At 36.4% G+C, this 13,636-nt stretch overlaps 1 protein-coding gene across 1 annotated transcript in view; it reads right to left on the reverse strand.

Annotated features, from left to right (window-relative positions):
• Positions 1 to 13,636, reverse strand: part of nfkb1.S (nuclear factor of kappa light polypeptide gene enhancer in B-cells 1 S homeolog) — a 65,834-nt gene that overhangs the window by 31,495 nt on the left and 20,703 nt on the right. Inside the window, exons 6-7 of the mRNA XM_018243391.2 lie at positions 4,749 to 4,897; positions 2,312 to 2,466 (exon numbers count right to left, since the gene is read on the reverse strand). Coding sequence (XP_018098880.1) covers positions 2,312 to 2,466; positions 4,749 to 4,897 — 304 coding nt within the window. The remainder of the gene's footprint in view (positions 1 to 2,311; positions 2,467 to 4,748; positions 4,898 to 13,636) is intronic.

Consider the following 13,636-nt stretch of genomic DNA (forward strand, 5'->3'; position numbering starts at 1 on the left):
CAGACTACTTGGTATTATGTAATAATGGTATGATTATGTACATTTGTGACACTGCTAAACTATTACAACAAGTATTTTTACCACAGCTAAAATTTAGATTTTAGAATTTAACAAAAGTTCCTCAGCCTGTATGGAGGTCAAAGGTATAGTAATAAATATTTGACGTAAGAATAACATGCAAAACAGGGTAAATGCATTATATATAAATTAAACAGCATTATACCTTCACACCTTTTAATGGAGATATGTGCTTATTGCAGAGAAATTACTATCCTCCATCCCTGCTACAAATCCCCTTTTACTGGCCATGCCCCTGAGTGACATCTCACATCACAACCTGTACACTAGGGGGCAGATTTATCAAGGGTCGAATTTCGAAGTGAAAAAAACTTCGAAATGCGACCATCGAATAGGGTAGTCCAACATTCTAAGTCGAAGGATTTTTAACAAAAAAATCCTTTGACTTCTCAAAACTTAGCCAAATACTGGTTCTAAGTTCTAGGAGGTCCCCATAGGCTAACATAGTAATTCGCCAGGTTTAAGGTGGCGAAGTGTCGAAGTCGAAGTGTTTTAAAGAGACAGTACTTCGATTTTCAAATGGTCGAATATTCTAAGTATTTTCAATTCAAATCAAAGTCAAATTTGGCCTATTCGATGGTCGAAGTACCCAAAAATTACTTTGAAATTCAAAGTTTTTTAATTCGGAAATTCACTTCGACTTTTGATAAATCTGCCCCTAGGTCATGTCTACCATTGGCTTTATCTTAGGGCAATGGCAGACATGGCATTTGTAAAACAGTTAAAGGAGATGGAAAGGCCAAAAAGCAAGTAAGCTTTATCAGAAAGGTAAATAAATACACCAGTAAATCAACAAAGTAATGCTGCTCTCAGTCCTCTGTCAAAAGAAACACTGAATTTCTGTTCTTCTATTGTGTACACATGGGCTTCTGTATCAGATTTCCTGTATTCAGCATAAACCTCCAGGGCAAGGTCTTGAGCATGCTCAGTTTGCTCCTCTCCCCTTCCCTCCCCTCCCTGCTGTAATCTGAGCCCAGAGCTATAGGTGAGCAGGGAGAGACTCAGGCAGGAACTGATATAACAAGATAATATGGCAGCTGCTATTCTAAACAAACAGAGAGAGCTTCTAGAGCAGTTTACTCAGGTATGGTAAAGCATTCTGCAAAATAGTGTGCTTCGGTAGCTTTCCTTCTCCTTTAAATCAATTAATTATACAAAAATGCATGAAATTACATGACTTACATGTTTTATTAGCACTGATTCTCACTACCTGCAATTGATGGAAATTGTTGGACATTTTGCCACAATGACAAGATGCCACGTCTGTCATTTACCTTAGAGGAACAAAAGGCTAAGGAAATGATAAGAAGGAATATGGCAGCCCAAACTGAAAGATAATGAAAACCACAACAATGCTTTTTAGCCATAGACGCAAAGATAAAGTTGTACAAATCGAAGGTTTGTTCAATTTTTGGACCATGGGTGGATTGTCCGGAACTTTTTCGTACTATAGCGATTGGTCGTTTAGTCGATTGGACAGGTTAGAAGATTTCTGTTGGTTAACGAAAATTTCTCTGTATGTATTGCCTGACGATATTAATGGCCACTACTGTGACAACTATTTGTCAGACATAACTTTTGTACAATTGCTGTCATGAACAGAAAATTGTCTGATTTGTTCTTTTACTACTTTATTTAATCTGGGTGGTTACTGGCAGGTCGGAAGATTTCGACAACTGATCATTCGCCATATACAAGGCTAAAATCTGGCAGCAAACTAAAACAATAATACATTTAAACAGAAGCTAGGTACAAAATAAAAACCAAAATAATATACATGTACCTAGAGGCTGTAACCTTAGAGGACAATGCCAGGGCCACAAGGGAAAGTATCTTTCTGTATAACGGAAAATTACAAAGTACACACAAACTACAGTAACACGTATTTTTTTCAGTAAGAGCACTGTCCTTATAGTATCTGTTAACTATTTTTTTAATTGTCAAGGAGTGACCAATGCACTTGCCACTGTTTACACTAAAGCCTTCCCTGGTTAGTGTGCTTCTACTTTTTTATGTAGTAGCAGTTATTAAAAAAGCAACAGGTTTAGTTCCAGATGATAATAAAATTATTTCATTAGTCTGCATGTGGAGATTGGGGACTATAAATATCCCTTTGAGGCACACAATTGTCCTACATAGCTGTTCTTCCCTGATTAAGTTAGGCATTGCTGTGCATTGGTGATACAATGATAGAACTATATGCAAAAGCTATTATTCTGCTGGATTCTCTCACCGTTTAATTGCCTGTCTTCAGAATATGTATAGTTGAGCTCTGGGTGTATTAATAATGCAGCATTATGTCCCTTTTTGAAGGCATCAGTCATGCGGGCCTCTAGAACTTCAATCACTTTCTTCTTTGTAACATGAAGAATTCCCAGGTTAGGAAACCTAAAAGGCAATCATATACTGAGAAACTGAGCATATTGTATGTATCTAAGTCTCTTTTTCTTTACTTGTATTAAAGGGGACCCGTCACACAAAAAATTATTCAAAATCATATTTTATCAAATTAGTCAAGCAAAATTAACTTTAATTACACTGTATAAATTATTTGAATCTTGTTTCCTTCAGTCTGGGAATTCATAATTATAGCAAGCAGACAGGAGCCATTTTGTGGACACTGTTATTAAGACAAGCCTTGCATCATCTCAGAATCTTGTTTGTGCACCAGAATGGGGGACCCGATGTCCATCCCCATGCCCTGGCTGCACAATTAAACTGGGGAATGTGGGGAGAGTAGTGACATCTAGGAAGTGCTGAATGGAAAGTTAAAGTAATTGTCTGCCCTGCCTCTATGCCTAAAGCATAGAGGAGGGGCAGACAATATTTGATTGACAGCTGAGATTTTTTAATGAGCTTACAACAGCTATGAATGCTTTTAATAAAAAAAAATATTTGAAAAGGACTTTTATTATACAGCTTTTGTGTCTGTTTGACAGGTGCACTTTAAATATGTATTTAATATTTCAGTGTCTATATATACACTCTTACATATACAACTACATGAAGAAATCTACCACTTATTTCTACAAACATTTTCAGTTAAAGGAGAACTAAACTCTAAAAATGAATATGGCTTAAAATGCCATATTTTACATAATGAACTTATTGCACCAGCCTTAAGTTTCAGCTTCTCAATAGCAGAAATGATCCAGGACTTCAAGCTTGTCACGAGGGGTTACCTTGGAAAGTGTTTGCGACACTCACATGCTCAGTGGGCTCTGAGCAGCTGTTGAAAAGCTAAGCTTAGGGGTCATGAAGGAAATTAAGTTGACCTGTGATATAAGTTGATGCTACAGGGCCGATTATTAAATTCTAATGCTAGTTGCCCTGATTTCTGTGCCATGTAGTAATTATCTGTAATAATTACGAATCAGCCTTATATTGTGACATTTATATTCTATGTGTAGTGTATATCAGTGTTGATCCCTAAGCTCACTAAGTGACAGCAGTACAGCGAACGTGCAGCGAATCAGCAGAAAAGAAGATGGGGAGCTACTAGCAGATATTTGGAGGCAGAGATCTTCCCTGCTAAAGGGCTCTGGTAACCTTGGGTTGGCACACAAGCCCAAAACATAATATCCAACATTTCTAGCATACTTCTTTAGTTAAGATTTAGTTCTCCTTTAAAGGGGAAGGGCCATTAATACGTGACTTTTGTTCCTACAAAATATAAATTTAAAATAGAATACTGTACAAGTGAACGGCTGGAAATTTGTTTATACTATTTCAAAACATGATTGAAGAATATTATCTGGCCATTTTTGATTAAAAGGATACAGATACATAGTAAATCATGGTTCTCTAGCAGAATGCTATGTGCTGAGCCATACGTTTGTGTAACTGTTGTTTAATTTTTCCCACATACAACTCCGAGTGGAGCACAGGGGCGCCATGCTCGTCAGCCTCGGCTTCTTCGATAAACAAGCGCCGACATGTCCATATACGGCGCATGCACATTTGGAGCCTGAAACCCCCGTAAAAAATGGCAAGAAGAGTATCTGGAAGAAGCCGAGGCTGACGAACATGCTCCTTTTAACATACATGCTACTTTTAAAACAATTTAAAAAATTAGTTTTCATGGACTATAGGGGGTGACCATATTTCAGGATAGCTTCATCTTTTGGATCAAGGATTGACAATGAGCTCTATTATTTTAATACATTCCTATTTATGTATATACTTGCAGCTAAACATACAGTTAAACATACATTTTATTAGTGCTTACGGAGCACTGCTGGATGTTCCACTTAACTAAGTCCCAGTGGAGTCAACAAATGCAAAGTCAGATAACATTGATGTCACTGGGGTGCCAATATTCTTGAACATTATTAATACTTTTTTATGAACAACATTAGTGGTAATTTGAATGTATTTTTACCTACATTAGATAAAAAATGCTGCTACTCTGGCAATCTTGTTATATAGTATTTGCACATAATCATTTATAACTCACGAGTGGCATTTACCCAAAATAAGATAAGTGCCTGAAGCATATACAGTAAGTATGAACCACGCTGTGGTTTGAAACATCTGAAAAACCTGAACACTGAGGTTTTCAGTTCCTTCCTGATTCTAAGGGTGTCTCCTTAACCCATTCATTTCTTCTCATGGTTGTAACAATTCTTGGTTATCGTAGACTATGTTGAGCTGTACAGTAATATACTCACCCAACAACTGTATCTTTAGGTCCTACAGTTAGAAGACATATGCCATCTTCGCAGTTTTTACCAACTAGACTATGAGCATGCAATCGGATGTCTTTGCTATTAGTGATCAGCTGCACTATAATCTTGACTTGTCCAACATAATTATGAATCTAGGAAAAGAGGAAACCAGTATAGTTATGATACATATTATTCTTAATTAAACATGTATAACTCAGTTTAATAGGGTGATTTTTTACAATCTGAATTTCAAATGAAAAATCTAAAAAAAAAACACAATAAAGCACATTGCGGTTTTTGTATTTAAACTCTGAAGTGAGTTAATCTTAATCCTGTTTTGTTCAAGGGTACGATTATGGGAAAAAATGCCTGGAAAAAACACTTGAAAAACAAATCTGCTTGAATGTTGAAAATACACTTCCCACTGACTTATTTGGCATTCCAACAGGTTTTATGTGGCAATATATCAATTTATTTAAGATTTCAATTTATTACATTTCAAAGAGTAAAGCCAAAAACAGAGATAGCCGTTTTCATAGTGATTGTATACTTGTATCCAACAAAAAAAAAAATTGGTCATGATTTTTTGGAGCAATTTTGTAAAAAAGCTATATCATGCACCAAACTTTTACCCGCTGTCAGTGATGACCAATATATCCACGGGAGGCAAATGACCAGATGCAACTTGCTTGCTTTACAACAATTTGACTATTAGCCACCTTAAACTTGACAAATTGATTAGAGTTTGCGGGTTGATCCCATTCGCCCGAGTTTGACAAATTCATGGGAGTTCATGGGAGCTTTTACAAACTCCCATGAACTCTAAATTCGCCCCTTGATTAATCTTCCCCTAAATCTACTAGAAAATCACTTCAACATCAATTAAACCCGATAGGATGGTTTTGCTTCCAATAAGGATTAATTATATCTTAGTTTGGATCAAGTACAAAGCACTGTTTTATTATTACAAAGAAAAAGGAAATCATTTTAAAAAGTTTTGATTATTTGATTAAAATGATTTCATTTTTCTCTGTAATATTAAAACAGTACCTGTACTTAAGCCAAACAAAGACATACAGTAATTAATCCTTATTGGATGCAAAACCAACTTATAGGGTTTATTTAATATTTATATAATTTTCTGGTAGACTTAAAATATGAAGATCCAAATTACAGAAAAATCTGTTATCTGGAAAAACCCCAGGTTCAGGTCATTCTGGATAACAGGTTGCATACCTGTACTCCTTATAATTTAGTGCCCAGTTATACCTCCAGAGCCCTTCAGCAACCAAGGGTCTGCCACCTCTATAATTTTGTAACTTCCCTGGGAGCTCCATGGCCCAGCTATGCCAATTAGGTGAACGGTGGACCTGATTTAATGTACTGACACATCAACTTTGGGGGCACACAGATAATTATGTGACCACAAAAAAAAAAAAAAATGAAAAAAACCCCATAAATAACAACCAACCTTAATTACAAGTCACAGTCTGCAGACACCTATATGAACTCATGTTCATTTGGAACCATTTGTTGGTAAACAGCACTTCATGCTTTTGAACATTAGCTTAAGCAGCTTTGCTTCCTGCTAATGGAAAGTACACTAATGAGTATGTGTTCTTGTTTCCTATGCAGAATTCCCCATATGAACCAGCATCTAACTCTAACATTATTTTCATAGGAAATTCTTAGTGTGAGTAATAAGCAATAAAGGTCATTCTTATTGAGAATAGTTTTAATCACTGCATTGTTTTCTAGTTCTGTTTTGCTGTTTCTATGGGTTTCAAAGCAGAAGAACACTGGAACAAATTAACTAAGCGGCGAAAATTCGCCAGCGACGGCTTCGCCGGCAGCGCAACACTTCGCCAGGCAAAAAATTACTCAGACAGTGCTAATTCACTAACATGTGAAGTTGTGTCCAGGGCGCCGAATGCTGGCGAAGTTTCGCTAGCATTAATTCGTCAAGCAGAGCGAAGTTGCGCTAGCGTTGGCTAATTTGCATACCACGGGAACTTAAAGTTGAATGGACGTATATGTTGCAGCAAATACATTACATTACACAAGCCCAGGGAAGCTTAATAAAATAATATAGTGTTGTTATAATGCCCTATACATGAGCCCAGTGTATAGTTCATGTGCCATATGTTAGGAAATGTAGGGGGGAAGCTGGTTACCCAAAAAAAAATATACACTCTTTTGCAGCCTATCACCCTGAAAAAAGGAAAAGACGCCAGCGTTTTTTGTGAAGTCCTATCTACTCTATTGCACTTTGCCTGCTCTGAGGTGGCGAAGGCAAGTCTGGCGCAAGAGGTAACATTCAGTAAAATCCGCATCTTAGTGAATTTGTGCAGTTACGTCCCTTCGCCAGAGCGCAACTTCGCCTGGCAATTGAGTGCGAATGAGCACCAGCGTCAGTCTCTTTCGCTAGCGAAGTTACGCCTGCGGCCGTTAGCAAATCAGCGCAGTACCGAAATGACGCCACGCTGGCGAATTTTTACAAGCATTAGTCATTTCGCCCTTTAGTAAATTTGCCCCATAGAGAGGACACACACAAGTAACTGCTTTGCACTTTGTAAAAATGATTTTTTTACTTACTGTACTTCTTACTTACTTTCTTAACTTTTTTTTCCTTACTTCTGTCTTTACTAATTTATTTACTAAAATCATCCTTCTCATTTATAATAACCCATCTTTTGTTTATCCTTATCACAATCCATCTTTATTGTAGCAAAAGCCAGGGCTGTGTCATATTGCTTGCAATATTGGGTGACCTGTTTCAGAAAAATATTAAATGGTGATGATGCGCCCTGGACTGTAAATTAGAAGAATATTAGCATTAGAAAATTAACCCACCCAAAATAGAGCAAAATAGGGAAAAAACCTTCAAAAACACACAACTTACTGCACCAATATAAATTAACAGCAACCAATAAGAAATGATTAGTCTAATACTAGTTGGAAAATTTTTAATGAAAATGGTTAAAAAATGGACACAAAAATATGAGGGCCCAGGCAAATAAATAGTTCCACTACATATTTATGAAAATGTCTTGTTCCCAAAGTTTAGGGGGGAGGTTAGAATATTTTGAGGGGGGGCAGAATCGAGCTATTAATTTGCACTCCGTAGCTGCTAAATTGATGTGCTTAAAAATCACCACCTTTATATAATCCCTCTAAATATCACAGGCTTTGCAAAGTTAATTGGCCCAGGGTTCAATGATTAATGTTTTTTTTAGATGGACACTATCGGACGGATATTCAGGATATCTTATTGGCCCGCAGATTGAGAATAACTGGGCTGTACATTGTGCACAGCAGAAATGCAGTAATATATATCACTGCAGATGATGAACCCTGCTCAGTACTGACTGATAACACATATATTTGTATTGGGGTTCTATAACCAATCTGTTATTCTATTAAAACAATGGGGTCACATTATAGTGGTCATTCAAAATACAGTACTTATGCCAGTACCATCACAAATGGTCAAACTGGACAGCTTATTTGGTCTATGTGTGTGGCCAGTTTACTGAATGTTTTCATTGGTATTGATATCTTGATATGAATGTCAAGAAGAATGTCAATAAATTAATTTGCTATAATAAGTATGGTTTCATACCTCCTGTATTTTTGTAAAACTAGTATTTCTCCTGAGGAATATTTTAGAACAGATTTCAAATACTAATTACATCATGATATTTCTTTACCAAGGGTGGGAAAACCCCTGCCCTTTATAGATGACTAGGATGATGCAAGGTTGTTTGCAAATGTAAACTTCTGCTTAAACATTCAGTGCCGTACATCTGCATTCCGCTGTATTAATACTTCTGCTCAGGGTGGGAAGTCAATAACTGAAAAGTTTTAACAGGGAGTTTTAATTCCCTTAACTAGGAATCTAGATTTGCATAATACAGATGTTGTTTGAATAATCCTACTGATTTTCTTACTGAATAAAGGGAACTTCACATGTAGAAACTACTAGGGATGACATCAGAAGGGCTCTGGGATCTGAATGTTAATTTAAAGTCACATAAATGTTAAGCAATATGAAGTGCAGGGGCTGCTGGGATACCACAGGTTACTAAAACTGCAGCAAACTGTACCTGTAATTATTTTTAAGAAAAAAAGGGTCAAAATAAAAACACTACATGTAGAGACTTAACTCCATAGGTGGTTAGATGGGATGGGATCAAGTGCATTATGCTAATCATGTTCATGGTCTTATACCACCAAGAGCAGTAATAAAGATATGGCTGCTATACATAGGTTTATAGTACACCCGATAGAATCTGGACACCTGCCTATGCAACTTTATGATGATTGGTTGATAAAAGTCATTGGAACTGGATCAGATATTCATTTTATTCCTGTGATCATTTATTGGTAGCTGTAAGACTACTTATCTACCTGGCGATTTGGCATGCAGATTGGTGTGCTCCCGTGAGCCAACAGTCATGCGTTGCTGTGCATGCGTATTGATGTGGGGACTATATTTGGATGCCCACTGACCATTTGCTAAGTTATTATCGCTGTTCCAAGAGACCCAGCGCTGTTGTATTCTGATCTCCTGTTTTTGACCTGGCTATCTCTGCTATGCCTGCACCTGACCTTCGCCTGACCCTCACTACGAACCTGAGATACCTGCCCTCGATCTGGATTTGTCTGACCACGGCCTGCCTCTCCCTTTTGTTCTTTGCCAGGACTTACCGGCCTTTTTTTCACTGCAACTTCTGCCTGTCTCATCTTCAGGTTAGTCTGTCACTTGTGGAAGCTGCTTGTGAGCCCTTTATCTACACATGAGCTGTGTAAAGCCTAACAGTAGCATATCAAAATTAAATTGTTAAATTGGGCAACAATACAATAATACCTAAGCCGGAATTTGCCAAAAGAGTATCTCCACAAGCACAATAGCACACCAAATCAAAAATGATTTACAAAGTGGGATTTATACTCTTTGTACCTACTGAATACTACTAAATTATTACCATCAACATGCAGAAAAACAGTAGCATAGTCACTTAAAACTCTCCATTACAATTTCTAGCAGTGGCCTGAGATTATAGAGGTGCTGTCATGTTTCCATACTACAAAGCAATGGCACCATGTCCCTGCTATTGCTAAACACTTATTATTGACATTTATATACCACACATCTCTGCCTATGGTTTGGCTTTCATATTTTCTCCCTTTCAATGTTATGAAATACTGCACATACACCGCTTGCAACATTCACAGTTACATATATTTCTTTTATTTTGACCACAAAAATTTTGTTTAACAATCTCTCCACTTTCACTCTTTGCTCTTACATGACATTTCCCTAGCATCATTTGGAATCTGTAATCAGCCGGGAAACTTCCTAATGTGGCCCTTGTGTCTTTTAGTTTTATTTCTCTACATTATTGCAGAGAGTCTTTCCTGCCTCTTCTTAAAAGAACAGTATACTTACACTATAGGGCATAGTTATTATGCTGTGTAAAAAAAAGGCAGTGGGATAATACACCACACATCGCCTTGCTTCACCGTTAAAAAAAATGGCGTAAAATTTGTACACGTGGCAAATCTGAAGTTCGCATGACGCAATAATTACACACACCTTGATAAATTCGACATATAATTTACACCGTTTTTACGTCATTTTTTTCAGCTAATTTCATTTTACACAGCATAATAAATATGCCCCAATATCTGTCTATGGCTTTCCTTGCAGAGGAAAAGGCAAGAAAGTTCTCTACCATATTATATATGCTTTGGCCTTTGGATGTATTGTTTTATTAGCATTCATATGCAATTATTGAAAATCAGAGTAGAAACTACACTACATACCACTACATCCAAATAAGTAAACATTTGCAGATTAATGAGGCAGAATAGTTAAGGCCAATATAGTTTATTAAAAATTTGTAAAAAATTACTGGATATAAATATTTTGTTGTCTTTTATCCTATTCTGGTTATCTAGGCTATAGCATTTATACAGAATAACATTTCGGCCTTAACAAAATGGCAGCTGGTTACAGATGGGTTTCATACTGAACTTCCCTACATGAATCAATGAAGACTATCTATAAGTTTGAAAATGTCAGTAATAATTCATGTTTCACGTGATATATATTGATATATTGCAGAACAGTTCTTCTGCTAGGAGCGTTCCTAATAATAACAGTTGATTGCATTTTTTGCCAATTTTACAAGCCAGTTATTTTGTTTAGGATAATAGATCCCATACATGTAGGGGCAAATTTGCTTAAGGTCGAATATCGAGGGTTAATTCGACTGTCGTAGTTAAATCCTTCGACTTCGAATATCGAAGTCGAAGGATTTAGCGCTATTCGTTCGATCGAACGAAAAATCGTTCGATCAGAAGATAAATCCTTCGAATTGTTCAAATCCATCGAACGATTTTTCTTCGACCCAAAAAAGCTTCGAAAAAGCTTCGAAAGCCTATGGGGACCTTCCCCATAGGCTAACATTGACTTCGGTAGCTTTTAGGTGGCGAACTAGGAGGTCAAAGTTTATTCTTAAAGAGACAGTACTTAGACTATCGAATGGTTTTTAGTTTGAATCGTTCGATTCAAAGTCGTAGTCGAAGGTCGAAGTAGCCCATTCGATGGTCGAAGTAGCCAAAAAAAAACATTCGAAATTCGAAGTTTTTCTTCTTCTATTCCTTCACTCGAACTAAGTAAATGGTAATGCAGCTTTGTGGAAAGTACAGTTTTAATGTACTTCTGAAAAGCTTACACAGCAGAGTCAATTTCCTTGTGTGCTGAAAACACATCACCTTTATATAATCCTTCTAAATATTTATATCACAGGCTTCCCAAAGTTAATAGGCCCCAGGTTCAATGAAGTGTGACTATTTTCACTTTCCTTTATTCACTTCTATGGGATTTTAGAAACAGTTACATTGTATAAGAAAGTTTGAAGATTCACTTTCACCGTTGATAAATCCTTTCAAATCCCATACAAGAAATAAAAAAGGGGAAATTTTGTTAAACTCTGATTATTATATGCATCATTTCACTCATTTAATATATGTAAGGTAAAGAGAGAAATCCAGGAGAAACATTGTCTTCAACTGTCAAGAATACAGAAGTGAATAAATAAAATACCCAGCAACTAAGACAATTTATTTTACAAACTACTGCTAGTCTAGAGGTTCCTGTCTTAATCTTTGCAGAGCTGCAAAAATGTGTGTAACAGACCATAGCACCATAGCATAAATACATGACTTATTTAATTTTTAAGTTCCTTTTTTACAACATAGACTTCCCTATTTAATCTGTTTAATGAACCTCAATTATAAAGATATATTTAGAGAGAGAGAACTGATCTGATCAGTTCTGCTGATTGTTGCACAAACTCATAAATACTGTACGTGTATAAATATATATATTCAGCAGTTAACTGGAACACAGATGCTTCTGTTTATTAATAATAATACAGGTATGGGATCCGTTATCCAGAAACCCATTATCCAGAAAGCTATGATTTATGGAAAGGCCATCTCCAATAGACTCGATTTTATCAGAATAATCCAAATTTTAAAAAATTATTACCCTTTTCTATGTAATTACAAACAGTTCCTAGCTAATGCTTATTGGAAGCAAAACCAGCCTATTGGGTTTATTTAATGTTTACATGATTTTCTAGTAGACTAAGGTCTGAAGATCCAAATTAAGGAAAGATCCATTGGCTGTAATACCCCAGACATTCTGGATAACGGGTTCCATACCATGATAATAGTTATGCATAAATAAATGTAAAAAGCCTTCTCTATAACATATTTTAAGTGACTAGAACTGTATAAAAAAGCTTCAATACAGTGGTGTGGTTTTTGGTATTGTAAATACTTTATCTATGTATCTATATATAGATGTGAGCATGTGTGTATTTGGACTTGAGTACAGCAAGGTAGAGACTTCAACCCAAATGATACGAGTAAACACCAAAACACTGTCATTGAAGACCCACGTGTGTCCTACAGTTTTGCTGTTTATATCTGGAGATTATAACTGGATATTATATTTACAATGAAAGCCTTTAAAGTAATGAAAATTACTGGTAAAAACAGTATGTTTGCTTCAGAAAGACTACTATAGTTTATATAAATAAGGTGCTGTGTAGCCATGGGAACAGCCATTTAAGCACAGGATACTGTATATAATAGATAACAGATAAGTTCTGAAGAATCCCATTGTACACTACATGGCTTATCTGTGGTCTGCTTTGTAACCTGTGCCTTTTCTCCTTTTTCTTAGCTTAAGTGGCTGCCCCCTTGGCTATACAAAAGCTAGTGTGTATATAAACTATAATAGTCTTTCTGAAGAAAACACACCCATTTTATTAGTGCAAGCAACAGTATATCATATTTCCATTACTTTAGAACACTTTCATTTGTTGGTGTTAATGATCCTTTAAAGGAAATGGAAAACCTGCCCCTCTGCAACTTCCACCTTTAAAAAAAATCTTCCTTTTACCCCATATCATGGACAAGAATGCAAAAATAGCCAGCATTCCTTGTGCTCCCAAGCTGATGTACAGCTTATCCTCAAGTCCAACATCTTTTTTACCGTAATCATATTGTAAGCAAAGTGAAAGTGCTTTCAACATACCTGCTTCATCTTTAGACCTCACCCATGCTTCTTGTCAAAGTCTTACATTTTCTCTTTGACTGAGGAAGCCAAGTGAATCTGTACCACAGTCAGGACACCCACACTGTGTAACTTGCACACTACAAGAACAACAGGACGTCTCCTTCAGCCAGAAACCTACATTTTCTGTGCATTTCCATTTCCATCTCAACTTTCTGCTAGCATTTTTCTTCACGAATCAACAGTTTTTGGGTGAATTTAGATATTTTCTCCAGAAATGTACTTCTTTTGTGGA

The sequence above is a fragment of the Xenopus laevis genome, chromosome 1S, assembly GCF_017654675.1.
Source record: "Xenopus laevis strain J_2021 chromosome 1S, Xenopus_laevis_v10.1, whole genome shotgun sequence".
In the NCBI taxonomy this organism is placed as follows: Eukaryota; Metazoa; Chordata; class Amphibia; order Anura; family Pipidae; genus Xenopus; species Xenopus laevis.